Source organism: Pristiophorus japonicus, chromosome 4 (genome assembly GCF_044704955.1).
Source record: "Pristiophorus japonicus isolate sPriJap1 chromosome 4, sPriJap1.hap1, whole genome shotgun sequence".
In the NCBI taxonomy this organism is placed as follows: domain Eukaryota; kingdom Metazoa; phylum Chordata; class Chondrichthyes; family Pristiophoridae; genus Pristiophorus; species Pristiophorus japonicus.
Window position 1 is genome coordinate 71537157 of NC_091980.1, and position 14033 is coordinate 71551189.

At 43.6% G+C, this 14033-nt stretch overlaps 1 protein-coding gene across 1 annotated transcript in view; it reads right to left on the reverse strand.

The window, feature by feature from the left end:
- Positions 1-14033, reverse strand: part of LOC139262455 (electrogenic sodium bicarbonate cotransporter 1-like) — a 152336-nt gene that overhangs the window by 47601 nt on the left and 90702 nt on the right. The window contains exons 18-19 of the mRNA XM_070877641.1: positions 7392-7464; positions 7198-7266 (exon numbers count right to left, since the gene is read on the reverse strand). Coding sequence (XP_070733742.1) covers positions 7198-7266; positions 7392-7464 — 142 coding nt within the window. The remainder of the gene's footprint in view (positions 1-7197; positions 7267-7391; positions 7465-14033) is intronic.

The following is a 14033-nucleotide window of genomic DNA, read 5'->3' on the forward strand; positions in this document are numbered from 1 at the left end:
GCACGCTGTGTGCTGGAGTCGAGGGCACTCACGTCAAAGGCAGAGTCTTGGTTAAGGAGATCTTCGAAGTGCTCCTTCCAGCGGGCACTGACTGCCTCTCTGTCCTTGATGAGCACCTCTCTGTATTTAGCTCTTAGTAGGATAGGACTTTGAGTGCTTGGGCCGTATATGGTCTTGACTGTGCTAAAAAAATCCATGCATGTCATGATTATCAGCTAGATGCTGGATCTCCTCCGTTCTTTCCACCCACCATCTATTCTTTAGAAACAAAGAAATTTACAGCGAAGAAGAAGGCCATTTTGGCCCATCATGTCTGCACCGGCTGACAAAGAGCCACACAGCCCTTAAGGTTACATATAAAGCTATGAACAATGATGAAAAGGCAAAGAACACCCAGCCCAACCAGTCTTCCTCACACAACTGCGACACCCCTTATACTAAAACATTCTACACTCCACCCCAACCAGAGCCATGTGATCTCCTGGGAGAGGCAAAAACCAGATAAAAACCAAGGCCAATTTAGGGAGAAAAAATCTGGGAAAATTCCTCTCCGACTCACGTGTTTTTTGTAGGACTTCGGCCTTCAGTTGTCTGAGGATCTGTTTTCTTTCTCTCGAGTTGTGATGTTTCCAATTCAAGAATGCCTTGCATTTATGGTTTATTAGCTCATTGGATCTTGTAATATAGAGCTCCCCCTTGTGGACTACTGCTCCACCTAGTCGACTACTGTGGTAATGTAACGGCTGATGTAAATACAATAAAAGGGTCACATGATGACAAGTTCCAGTAGAGCTATCTTGTGTGTAGTGTGTTAGTGATGTCATAAAGAATGAGGATCGGATAATCGGATGCCCTAGCTGAAATTTTTGTTTGTGGATCATCCAGTCAAACAACAGAGAAACTTTGAGAGGTTCTTTGTTTTGCAGAACAGCTAAAAATCCAAGGTAAATTACAAGCACACTTGGCTGAACTGAAGAGTCCAGATGGCTGCACCTATGGGAATAATAGTGAACTTGCGTGAGTTCCATCATGACCGAGACACTTTCGGAGCGTCTGTGGAGCGGCTAGAAATGTTGTTCACCGCAAATAGTATCGTCGAAATTCCCGATGGTGAAAACCGTAACTGGGTGGTGTTAGAAAGAATATGGACTATTTTCCTGACTGAAGCAGGCCCTGAGGTGTATGAAACCCTGAAAAATGTGCTTGTTCCTGTCAAGCCAAAGGACACACCACTGGCGGAGATTCAAGCACTACAGCCCTGAGCCCCTGTAAATTGCTAGAAATTATTGTTTTGGAATACGAGATTAATTAATTGACAAGAGTATCAGTGAGAAAATTGTAGCTTTAAAAAAGCTATCCATTCACTGTCATTTCGGAAACTTTCAGGACCAAGCATTGCATGACCGCTTTGTTTGTGGGATGAAAAATGAAGCAATCAGAAGAAAGTTGTTAACAACCCCTAACTTGACTTTTGATTTAGCTTATCAGACTGCTATGTCAATGGATATGGCCGACCAATATTTCTGAGAATTTTGTGCCATTTCCAGTCATCAGACAACCGAGGTGAATTGGCTTCAGGCTACAAGTAAAAGGCAGTTGGGCCCCAAGACCTCAGCAACTGGCCAAGGTAACAGCACATTGAAGTCATGCTATCTGTGCGTAAGACAACACCTCGCTCAAAGTTTTCCATATGTAAAGGCAGAGTGTTTCTTCTGCAAGAAAATAGAGCACTTTGCAAAGGCATGCTGACTGAAGATTAAACCGATGATCAATGCTAGAAGGAGCAATCGCCAGAGCCTACATAGTATTGAAGAGAAGCAACTGAACGAGGAGGTTCTGGAGATACGTGTCATCAGGAGCATAAGGGTAACCATCAACGATTCACGATGTATTGTCATTCAAGTAGGCATTGCAGGAACCAGGATACCCGTTGAAATCAACACTGGTGCATCCGTGAACATAGGACCGGAATCGCTATATCTCGACAAGTTGAGTGATTTTCCGATGGAGAAATCAAATATAGAGCTGCGAGGCTACTTAGGTGAGAAAATCCCTGTGGTAGGACATATCACCGTACCGATGAAATACAAGGATCAGTTTCAGAGCTTGCCTCTCTTAGTAGTGGTAGGAGACAAACCTGCCTTGATAGGTAGAAATTGGTTGGGATCAACTGAAGCTGGATTGGAGTAAGATTTTTTTGTGTCAAAGCGAGATTTGCATCGAAGGATGATGTCATCAAGCAGTATCCAAAAGTGTTCTGCGAAATAGGCAGTCCGATCCAAGACTTCAAGGCAAGTGTCAGAGTACAGAAGGACGCTAGACGAGTTTACTGCAAGCCACGCCCCATACCATACGCACTTGAGGAGAAAGTTGAGCAAGAATTCAAAAGACTAGAGACTCAGAACACTGGGGCCAAAATTCAGCTCCCCAAAAAGGCCTCTTACCGTCAGAAAGCGGAGGCCAGGCCGCGGATATGAGCTGCCATCGACTTCCGGTCCAATGGCCACTGCCAGCGAAATTCAGCTCGGGGATTTTTCTGGCGGTCCCCACTTCCGCCCTGCTGCTGCCGACTGTCCTAAGTATGTCATCAAAGGGCACACTGCTGATCTTCCACACCTCCATCGCACCTGCCGCGAAATTTAGCTGCAAAAATAATTAATCCACTGCGCGGTGCCCCCGACAACTTTTTCTGTCGGTGCACCTTACTTTCACCGTGAGCCATGACAGTGTGGCGGCCCTTCTGTTTTTTTTGTCGGCCAACAACCAGGTCGGGCCAACAATTATGCCCCCGGGTTCGGCTGGGCCACCGACAGGCAGCCTAGCACCTCCTCTTGGGTGCCAGACGGTTGGCCCGGCCGAAACCCTCCCTGGTGGCCTTGTGGACTGAAGTTTCAAAGTGCCAAAGGCTCTCCCCTTTAAGTGAAGGGGAGAGCGTGATGACACACACGCGTCATGACGTCAACTCCGCCGCTGCTGACTTACAGCGGCGGAGTCTCCGTCCCACCTCCACTTCTGCCCTCATTATGACCGACTTCTGGTCCACTGCAAAAAAAAGGACAAAGAGCTGAATTTACTAAAAGAGGCGACCTCATCTGGAGTGGCAGAAAAAACACTTCAGGAGCGGAAGGTGCAACTCGTTTTGGGTAAAGGTAAATTTCGGCCACATTATCTCTAAGCAATTGGGCTACACTCATTGTTGTTGTACCTAAGTCAGATGGTAATGCTGATACTATGTCTAGGTTGCCATCCCCATCACAAGTTACACCAATAGGGAAGAAGTGTTATATTTTTCATACATTGATAAACTGTCAGCCACAGCTGAAGAGATTGATGGAGCAACTAAACATGACCTAGTTATGTCAAAGGTGTATGATTACATAGCAAATGGCTTGCCAAACCAGGTATCAGAGGAAGATATTCATCTATACTTCATTTGTAGGAATGAATTATCAGTGGATAAAAATTGTATCATGTGGGGTGCAAGAGTAGTTATTCCAAATAAGTTCAGCTCCAAATTGTTAGGAGATCTTTATGACCAGCAGCTGGGAATGTGCTTGACCAAGAGTTTTGCACGCAATTACTTATGGTGGCCAGGTTTAGATAAAGATATAGGGCTAGACTTTCCCGATAGCCCCTCAATGCCCAATTCTCAGCCCAGAAAAAATGCTAAAGTTTTGCAACTAACACTGGCGAGAATTTCCATAATTAAGTTAAAAATAATCGCCTGGCGAGAAAATGGATCTTGCATCAGCATTTGCAGCAGTTTCTCAGCAGTTAAAGCCAAAACTAAGTGAAACGGGCGGTTCTTAAAATGTTTTTAAAAATTTACTCTGAGGCTGCGGTTGGGCCTAGGGAGGGGGAAAACGTTTAAAAAAATTTCACAAAAAAAAGTTAAAAACATTCCCAAGACAGTTTTAAAGCTAATCGCTATTTTACAATTTAAAAAAAAATAAAGAACCTTTAACTTACCTTTCTTTGCAGAGTACTCACCTACCGCCCTGTTTAAGCAGTTTTCACAGGGCGGTTCCCTCAGTGATCTGGATAGGGTTCTATTGAAGCCAAACTTATGCCCTGGCGAGGCGCTTCGAGATTTGGGCAGTACCATTCAAAAACTAAGGGGGAAACTCCCAAAAACAGCTGTACTGCTGAGAAAACCGCTGAAAATGAAGGTGAAAGTCTAGTCCATAGAGTACATCGTTAGTCAGTGTACAAGATGTCAATCGATAAGCTAGAAACCACCATCAGTACCATTACAGCCATAGAAATGGCCTCCCATGGTGTGGCAAAGGTTACATGTAGATTTTGCTGAGCTAGAAGGACACCAATTTTTCATTGTGATTGATAGCCATTCGAAGTGGGTAGAGGTGTTTCCGATGCAAAAATAACAAGTAAAACACAAGACAATTTGCGAAGATTGTTTTCTTCATATGGCCTCCCAGAAGAAATTGCGTCTGATAATGGACTGCAAATTTATTCAGAAGAATTTGCACAGTTCATGAGCAGAAATAGTGTGAAACATACCAAAGTTCCATCGTACCACCCTGTTTCAAATGGTGCAACAGAGCGCACAGTACAAATTGTAAAACATGCCCTCATCAAGAAAATGTTGGATCTAAATCCAAAGAAACAGCAGTTGTCAATGGACCACAAATAAGCAAATTTTCTAATTATCATAATACTCCTCACACAACTACTGGTCGAACACCAGCAGAGTTGTTTCTCAAACGACAGCCACAAACCAGGTTCCCGCTGTTAAAGGCAAACCTGGCACAGTCAGAAGAGAAGAAATAATGAGACAGAAAGAGAATCATGATAAAGGTAAAGTAAGAGAGAGAAGTGTGAAATTGAATCAGAAGGTTAGAGTGAAGAACCATCACCATAAATGGTTAAAGTGGTTACCAGGAAGAGTAGTTAAGATATGTGGTCCTCCCACGTATTTGGTCAAGATGTTTGATCATGGAAAGGTTAGGTTTGTTCACATTGATCATATTTTACCTACAGATGTGGAAGGAGTTAAAAGTTGGAATGATTTGATTATTTCTGATGAGTCAGATAGTCTTATTACAAGTAGAGTACCAGTATCAATCCTACATCAGATGTACTAGAAACAAGTCCAAGAGAAAGTAAGAAGTTAAGTCTGGGTCCGTGTCGGGCAGACAAACAGTCTGAAGTTGTAGAGAGTCTAAATGTAGAAAAAAGATTGCCCTTGGAGAAAAACTCTCCTCAGGCTCAGCCGAGAATGAGTCTAAGTTCGACAACATGTTTGGAAGGTTCTGTTCGAGAGCAAAGGTATCCTCTTCTAAACAGAAAACAAGTGGTTAAATTTGATTTATAATTATGGCAAAATAAGTCCATATCTTTTATTGTGTATAACCATGGAAGTTATGTATAATGATTATTTTGTTATGATTACTTTTTCATTAAGGAGGGAGAAGTGTAATATAGAGCTCCCGTATTGGACTACTGCTCCACCTCATGGACTACTGTGGTAATGTAACTGATGTAAATACAATGAAAGGGTCATGGGACAAGTTCCTGTAGAGCCATCTTGTGTGTAGTGTGTTAGTTATGTCGTAAAGAATATATCACATATCTCCAAGTCGTTCTCATCAAACCAGTCTTGATGTTTTCTGGTAGAGTAACCAAGAGTCTGTTCATAGGTGCTAACAGGCATTATGGACACTCGGCAGCTCTGTTTCATTGGGAGTCGTCAGGTTGGTTGTGAGGTGTTGATTGAATGGGGCTTTTTTTGCAGGGTCTTTCAGTGTTTCAGCGTTGATTTTTCTGCAGCAGCATTTCTGTTGCCGCCGCCATTTTGAGACTACGTTTATGCAAATAACAGAACGGATTAGGTGGTGGTCAGTCCAGCAGTCGTCAGCTCTTGTCATGGCGTGGGTGATGCGGACATCCTTGCGGTCCCTCGCTCAGACGATGACGTAGTCTAACAGATGCCACTGCCTAGAACGAGGGTGTTGCTTTGAGGTCTTGCACTTATCTCTCTGACGAAACAAGGTGTTAATTATGACAAGATCATGTTCCAAGCATTTTGTCAGGAGTACCATTGGAGTTGGTTTTTCCTACCCCTTCTCTGCCAATCAGACCTCTCCAGAGGTCTGTGTCTTTTCCAACTCTGGCATTAAAGTCGCCAAGGAGGATCAGCTTGTTGCCCATTGGAACTCGGGACAGAGATTGTTCAAGGCTGGAGTAGAATTCCTCTTTGGCCTCATCCGTAGCTTCCAGGGTTGGGGCGTATACACTGATGACCGTAGTGTATTGGTTCCGGGTTAGAGAGTCGAAGGGTCATGAGGCGTTCGTTTATCATGCAAGGGGAATCTCTAAGATGCCAAACTAGCTCATTTTTGATGGCAAAACCAACCCCATAGAGACAACGTTCTTCTTCTGATTTGCCTTTCCAGAAGAAGGTGTATCTATCATCTTGTTCCTTGAGCTGGCCTTCTGCCCGCCGTGTCAATGTCGAAGCATCTGAGTTCCCGGGCAACAATGACAGTGCAACGTTCCGATCTGTCACTGTTAGGGGTTGCCCATGAGGGTCCTGACGTTCCACGTCCCTAACTTCATTTTAAAGCGTGGAAGATGCCTGTGCGTGAATTCTTTTGATGTGGGGTGGCCGTTGCACACCAGCTACCACAGGAACTTGACAGAGCAAGGTCTTGGTCCAATGGTAACCTCCCTATTTCTCACCACAGCCATTTCCTTGTTCTGGGCTCTTCTGCTCTGGCGAGGAATGCTTTTTAATTGGATAGGACTGGAATTTTCCAGGTGCTCTGCTGACAGAAACCCTATTTTGGCTATCAGAAAAAAATTCAAATCATTGTGTCAATTGACCTGACCATTTCAAATGAAATGACTAATTGTTTGTCATTGTAATTAACTAGATTCCACAAATAGGGATATCCAAACAATTCTAAGACCTGTTGTTTTGTTTTCTCTGCCCTCCCCCAGAAAGTGAAGTTCAAGTCACCTCAGTTGCTCCGTCACAGCAGTGGTTGCTAAATCCCAAAGAATATCACTGCCCAAACCCAAAGCTAAGATTTCAGTAAGCTATAAAACCCTGCTGCAATTTTTGGTAGGTTTTCAGTTTCATTATAAAGGACCAACATAATGGAAGGTTTCGTTAAATAGCTCATTTAATGTAACAACTAATAATTTTTAGAAACGAAACAAAAATGTGCTTACCTGAACACTGCTGAGAGCAGATACACCCATATAGAGAAATATTCCATATAGTACTGGCATAGGGACGTACTGAGGAGCAACACAAATTAATTTATCAATCATTTTTAAAGTTTTAACACATCACTAAATCATTGAAATTCATAATTAACATGATTTATAAATTGAAGCATAACCTGCTGTGGAATTATCATTACCTTAAGAATTGGAGCCAGAAACAGTGATAAACCAATGAGGATGAAAACAACCAGCCCAGTCACTCTCTGTTCCCTGCAAAACGCATAAAGCAGCAAGGAATAAAATAATACATTTAACTTTTCCAATTAAATAGGAACAAGTATTTTCTTACGTCCGGAACTGTAGTGTAAATTTAAATGAATGAAAAATTGCATAATGCTAACTAAAACATATTAGCCAAGAAGTTGGATTGTGCAGTGAAAAATGGGCGGCAAAGGATTCCATGTGGTGTGTAGCACATGTGCAGGTATGTGCTGCACATTATATTGGTTCGGATGCCCTATAGTTGTCCAAGACATCTGCTTGAAACTGCCATTAGGCCCACTGCCTATGAAAATCGGGAATCTAAAGCCTCTTTCAGGCCCCTTTGCTAAATTGGTTGCCAATTGACCGCAGCACATGCCATGCACAATGTAATCAGTATTCTCAGACGAAAAGCAGCCAAACTAGTGGTCTTTAAAGGCAACTGCCAGCAACAAGGTAAATAAATCAGCAGGCCGGGGCCATTAGAGGGAGCAGCGTGCGGCAGCCCGGCCTGGAAATCGGCGCGCCCCCGGCCTGCAAGACCATCAGTAAGCCGGTGCCATTAGAGGGAGCAGTGTGCAGCAGCATACCACTGCAGGGAGCAGCGAGTGCTGCTGCAGGAGGGCGACGGCTGACTGCTGTGCGGGCAGGTACAGCAGGAGTGGCGAGGTCGGGGCGAAGGAGCGGCAAGAGTTCGTAGAGGGATGTGATCGGAGCCCAGAAGAGGCGAGGGCCCAGGGGCAGCGCGGGCCAGCCCACACTGCGATATGCGTCTGCAATAGGTCCGCTGGTCTCCAGTCGTCTTGGTCAATCCTTGCCACTGGACCAAGACCTAGCTCTGTCAAGCCCGTGTGATGGCTGAGGTGCAACGGCCACCACACATTAAAAAAATCCACTTTCAGGCATTTTCCACCCTTCAATATGTAGTTCGGGATCCGGAATATCATTGAAACACCTGTGAACTCATCCCTTTTCGGCGTGGAAGCAAGTCATCCTCATTTCGAGGGACTGCCTATGATGATGATGAAATCAATTATTTACCTGAATGTGGAGCCAGGCTGATCAGAGATTAGCCCCCTGCCTTCACATTAAAATTGTGGGCTGCTGGTGGCCTGCGTTTGTCCCCCTCCCAATTGTTTCCTTCCCACCCGGACCTACCTTAGGCCCTTGGTCTCGCTCCCCCCTGCGACTAGGGCCATGACTGGCGTCCGCAGCTTACCGGCACTATCACAAAGAGGTCAATGGACCAATTTACCATGATCCAATTTCCAGGCCATTATACCTTACACTGCTAATTTCCTTAACACATTATTACAGAACTGGCTTATAAGCCCTGTCCTTGGAAGCTACACGGAAAGGATAAATTAATTCTTTATTAATGAAACTACTATAAATAAATATGCGCTGTCAAAGTCATGGTATCTCAGAGCCTTCAGTATTCAGTGTTAACTTTTTTCTTTCTTCAGTTGTCTCCCTGAAAGCAGGAACTTTTGATGGGTACTCAAGTGAATATTCTTTTTGAACGGCTATTTGATCGAAGCTCTGGGAGGCTGCGGCCAGATGTAGTGCCCTACCACTGCCCTAGCTAAAATAGGAACAGAAGTGTTGCTTTCCTTGATATATATTAATGACGTGGGTGTACTGTGCACAATTTCAAAATTTGCAGAGGACACCAAACTTGGAAGTATAGTGAACAGTGAGGAGGATAGTGATAGACTTCAGGAAGACATAGACGGGCTGGTGAAATAGGTGGACATGTGGCAGATGAAATTCAATGCAGAAAAGTGTGAAGTGATAGATTTCAGTAGAAAGAATGAAGAAAGGATGTGTAAGCTAAATGGTACTATCCTAAAGGGGTGCATGAACAGAGATACCTGGGGGTATATGAACATAAATCGTTGAAGGTGGCAGGGCAGGTTGAGAAAGCAGTTAAAAAGGCTGATGGGATCTTGGGCTTCATAAATAGAGGTATAGAGTACAAAAGTGTGGAAATTATGATAAACCTGTATAAAACAGTGGTTCGGCCCCAACTGGAGTATTGTGTCCAATTCTGGGCACCATATTTTAGGAAGGATTGAAGGCCTTAAAAGAAAGCTGTAGACTGCAGGAAGATATCAATGAACTGGTCAGGTAGGCAGAACGGTGGCAAATGGATTTCAATCCAGAGAAGTGTGAGGTAATGCCTTTGGGGAGGTCTAACAAGGCAAGGGAATACACAATAAATGGTAGGACACTGAGAAGTGTAGAAGAACAGAGGGACCTTGGGATGCATGGTCACAGATCACTGAAGGTAGCAGGACAGGTAGATAAGGTGGTTAAGAAGGCATACAGAATACCTGACACTATTAGCCGAGGCATAGAATGTAAGAGCTTTAACAGTATAAAACACTAGTTAGGCCACAGCCGGAGTACTGTGTGCATTTCTGGTCACCACATTACAGGAAAGATGTGATTGCACTGGAAAGGGTACCGAGGAGATTTATGAGGCTGTTGCCAGCACTAGAGAATTTTAGCTATGAGGAAAGATTGGATAGGCTGGGTTGTTTTCTTTAGAACAGAGGAGGCTTAAGAGAGACCTTATTGAGGTGTATAAAATTATGAGGGGCCTAGATAGAGTGGATAGGAAGGACCTATTTTCAAGATAGTGGTGGATGTCTGGAACTCACTGCCTGAAAGGGTGGAAGAGGCAGAAACCCTCATCACATTTAAAAGATACTTGGATATGCATTTGAAGTGCCATAACCTATGGATCAAGAGCTGAAAAGTGGAATTAGGCTGGATATCTCTTTGTCGGCCGGCACGGACATGATAGGCTGAATGGCCATGCTGTATATGGCTGAATGCTGTAAATTTCTATGATTCTAAGGTGCGGAAAAGATTTACGAGAACAATCCCAGGAATGAGTGGCTTCAATTACGTTGATGCTGGGTTTGTTCTCCTTGGAGCAGAGAAGGTTTGAGAGCAGATTTGATAGATGTTCAAAGTCATGAGGGGTCTGGACAGAGTAGATCGAGAGTAACTGTTCCCATTGGCAGAAGGATCGAGATCCAGAGGACACAGATTTAAGGTGATTGGCAAAAGAACCAAAGATGACATAAGAAAAAACTTTTTTACGCAGCAAGTGGTTGGTTTCTGGAACACACTGCCTGAAAGGGTAGTGGAGGCAGACTCAATCTTATCTTTTAAAAAGGAATTGGATAAGTATCTGAAGGGAAGAAAATTGCAGGGCTACAGGGAAAGGGCAGGGGAGTGGGACTAGCTGAGAGTCAGCACGGGCTCGACAGGCCGAATGGCCTGCTTCCAGCTGTAACCATATCTATGATTCTAAGTAGGCCATTCAGCCCCTTGGGCCTTCCTCGCCATTCAAGTAGATCATGCCTGATCTGAACCTCAGATCCATTTTCTCATCTTTGCTCCACGTCCCTTGATACCTTTATCTATCAAAAATCGATCTATATCAGTGTTGAAAGCTCCAATTGTCCCAGCATCCATAGCTTTTTGGAGGAGAGAGTTCCACATTTGTATTATTACCTTTGTGCGAAGCCAGGAGGAGCACCTCTGCTCCTTCTGGCTCCATATTCAGCTAAGTATTTTTTTTAAACTTACCTTGTTGCTGATTTCACTCCTGAAAGGCCTAGCTCTAATTTTAAGATTATGTCCCCACCAGAGGAAACAGTTTCTTCATAGCTACTTTATTAAATCCATTTAACATTTTAAACACCTCAATCAGATCATCCCTCAATCTCCTATACTCAAGGGAATACAAGCCAAGTTTATGCAATCTTTCCTTGCTGAGGCGTGGTGCCCAAAACTAAATGCAGTACTCCAGATGGGGTCTGACCTGGGTTCTATACAACTGAAGCATAACTTCCTTCTCTTTGTATTCCAGCCCCTTTGAAATAAAGGCCAACATTCCATTAGTCTTTTTGATTACTTTTTGTACCTGTCTATTGGCTTTTAATGATTTGTGTACTTGAGCTCTTTGCTCCTCTACAGTCCCTAGTTTCTCAGCATATTGAAAATAATCTGATTTATGTTTCTTGGAGCCAAATTGTATGATCTCACACTGAACTCTATTTGCCATTGTTTTTCCCACTTGCTTAATCTGTCTATGTTCCTTTGCAACTTCCTGCTCCCATCTGAACTATTTACTTATTATCCCTCCTAATTTAGTGTCATCCGCAAACTTGTATATACAACTCTCGATTCCTTCATCCACACCATAAATAAATATGGTGAAAGGTTGAAGTGCCAGAACAGATCCTTAGGGAACAGCACTTGTCACATCCTGCCGATCAGAGTACCTAACTTTTATCCCCAATCTCTGTCTCTGGCCTCCCAACCAATTTCCAAAGGCTACCTTCAATTTTGTGCTAATAATCTCGTGTTTGGAACCTTACTGAATGCCTTCCAGAAGTCCATTTAAATAACAGCCACAGACACTCCCTCGTCTACCTAATTAGTGAGCTCCTCAAAAAATTCAACCAGATTAGTCAAACATGACGTACCCTTAACAAACCAACTACCAGCATGTAGACAAGCGATCAAACACAAGACGTTCCTGGGTTGTGTAATGTCAGACAGGAAGCAAAGAGTAGGAGTAAATGGGTACTTTTCAGAATGGCAGGCAGTGACTAGTGGGGTACCGCAAGGTTCTGTGCTGGGGCCCCAGCTGTTTACACTGTACATTAATGATTTAGATGAGGGGATTAAATGTAGTATCTCCAAATTTGCGGATGACACTAAGTTGGGTGGCAGTGTGAGCTGCGAGGAGGATGCTGTGAGGCTGCAGAGCGACTTGGATAGGTTAGGTGAGTGGGCAAATGCATGGCAGATGAAGTATAATGTGGATAAATGTGAGGTTATCCACTTTGGTGGTAAAAACAGAGAGACAGACTATTATCTGAATGGTGACAGATTAGGAAAAGGGGAGGTGCAAAGAGACCTGGGTGTCATGGTACATCAGTCATTGAAGGTTGGCATGCAGGTGCAGCAGGCGGTTAAGAAAGCAAATGGCATGTTGGCCTTCATAGCAAGGGGATTTGAGTACAGGGGCAGGGAGGTGTTGCTACAGTTGTACAGGGCATTGGTGAGGCCACACCTGGAGTATTGTGTACAGTTTTGGTCTCCTAACCTGAGGAAGGACATTCTTGCTATTGAGGGAGTGCAGCGAAGGTTCACCAGACTGATTCCCGGGATGGCGGGACTGACCTATCAAGAAAGACTGGATCAACTGGGCTTGTATTCACTGGAGTTCAGAAGAATGAGAGGGGACCTCATAGAAACATATAAAATTTTGACGGGGTTAGACAGGTTAGATGCAGGAAGAATGTTCCCAATGTTGGGGAAGTCCAGAACCAGGGGTCACAGTCTAAGGATAAGGGGTAAGCCATTTAGGACCGAGATGCGGAGGAACTTCTTCACCCAGAGAGTGGTGAACCTGTGGAATTCTCTACCACAGAAAGTTGTTGAGGCCAATTCACTAAATATATTCAAAAAGGAGTTAGATGAGGTCCTTACTGCTAGGGGGATCAAGGGGTATGGCGAGAAAGCAGGAATGGGGTACTGAAGTTGAATGTTCAGCCATGAACTCATTGAATGGCGGTGCAGGCTAGAAGGGCCGAATGGCCTACTCCTGCACCTATTTTCTATGTTTCTATGTTTCTATGTTTCTATTATCGGACCACATCTGTTACCCACTGATCCTTCCAGGAGCCTTTGATTTTACTATTTTTTTCTCTCTCCTCTCCTGAAGGCATTGTTTGGGTACAATTCCAAAGGAGGCTAGCCCTTATGATAGCTTGCCTAGATGTTCATTTTTCACGTAAGCCAATACAGTGAATGTTATCAAGTTACTTAATCATGGCGACCTTCACACACAAGCCCTATCCTGATTTCACTTAATGAAGGTCTACAAAACCTGACTGTCAACCAACAAATCTGCTACTTGTTAAAGACTGCAAGAAACACCTTTCTGGAAAGGGTATATTAACCACGTGTGAATGGATTATAGTTCTGTTGTTTTTTCAAGTATTGTGCTATTTTACTATCTTGCTGTGTCTTTTCTGTACATTATTTATTCAAGTTGGTTTAGCCTGTACATATTAGCAAGTCATTTTAACCTGTGTGCTGGTAAATCAATTTAGCCAAGTAGTCTTGACTCTTAACCTGTGTATATTGGTCCATCAACATTTTTTGCCTTCAAAGATGATTGGGAAACATGAGGCACATTCAACATATTCACCAATAAGCAGCTTATTACAATTGGGGGTTAATTGTTAAATCTGCTTACACTAACACCTGCACAGTGCTGAATAAAAATGCAGGCTTCAGTGCATAAAAGCTCTGCTTATGGAAAATACTGTCTAGCCATGAAACAAGAACAAGTGCTGAAAAAAATATTAGATGCAACAGTTATACATAGAAACATAGAAAATAGGTGCAGGAGTAGGCCATTCAGCCCTTCTAGCCTGCACCGCCATTCAATGAGTTCATGGCTGAACATTCAACTTCAGTACCCCATTCCTGCTTTCTCGCCATACCCCTTGATCCCCCTAGCAGTAAGGACCTCATCTAAC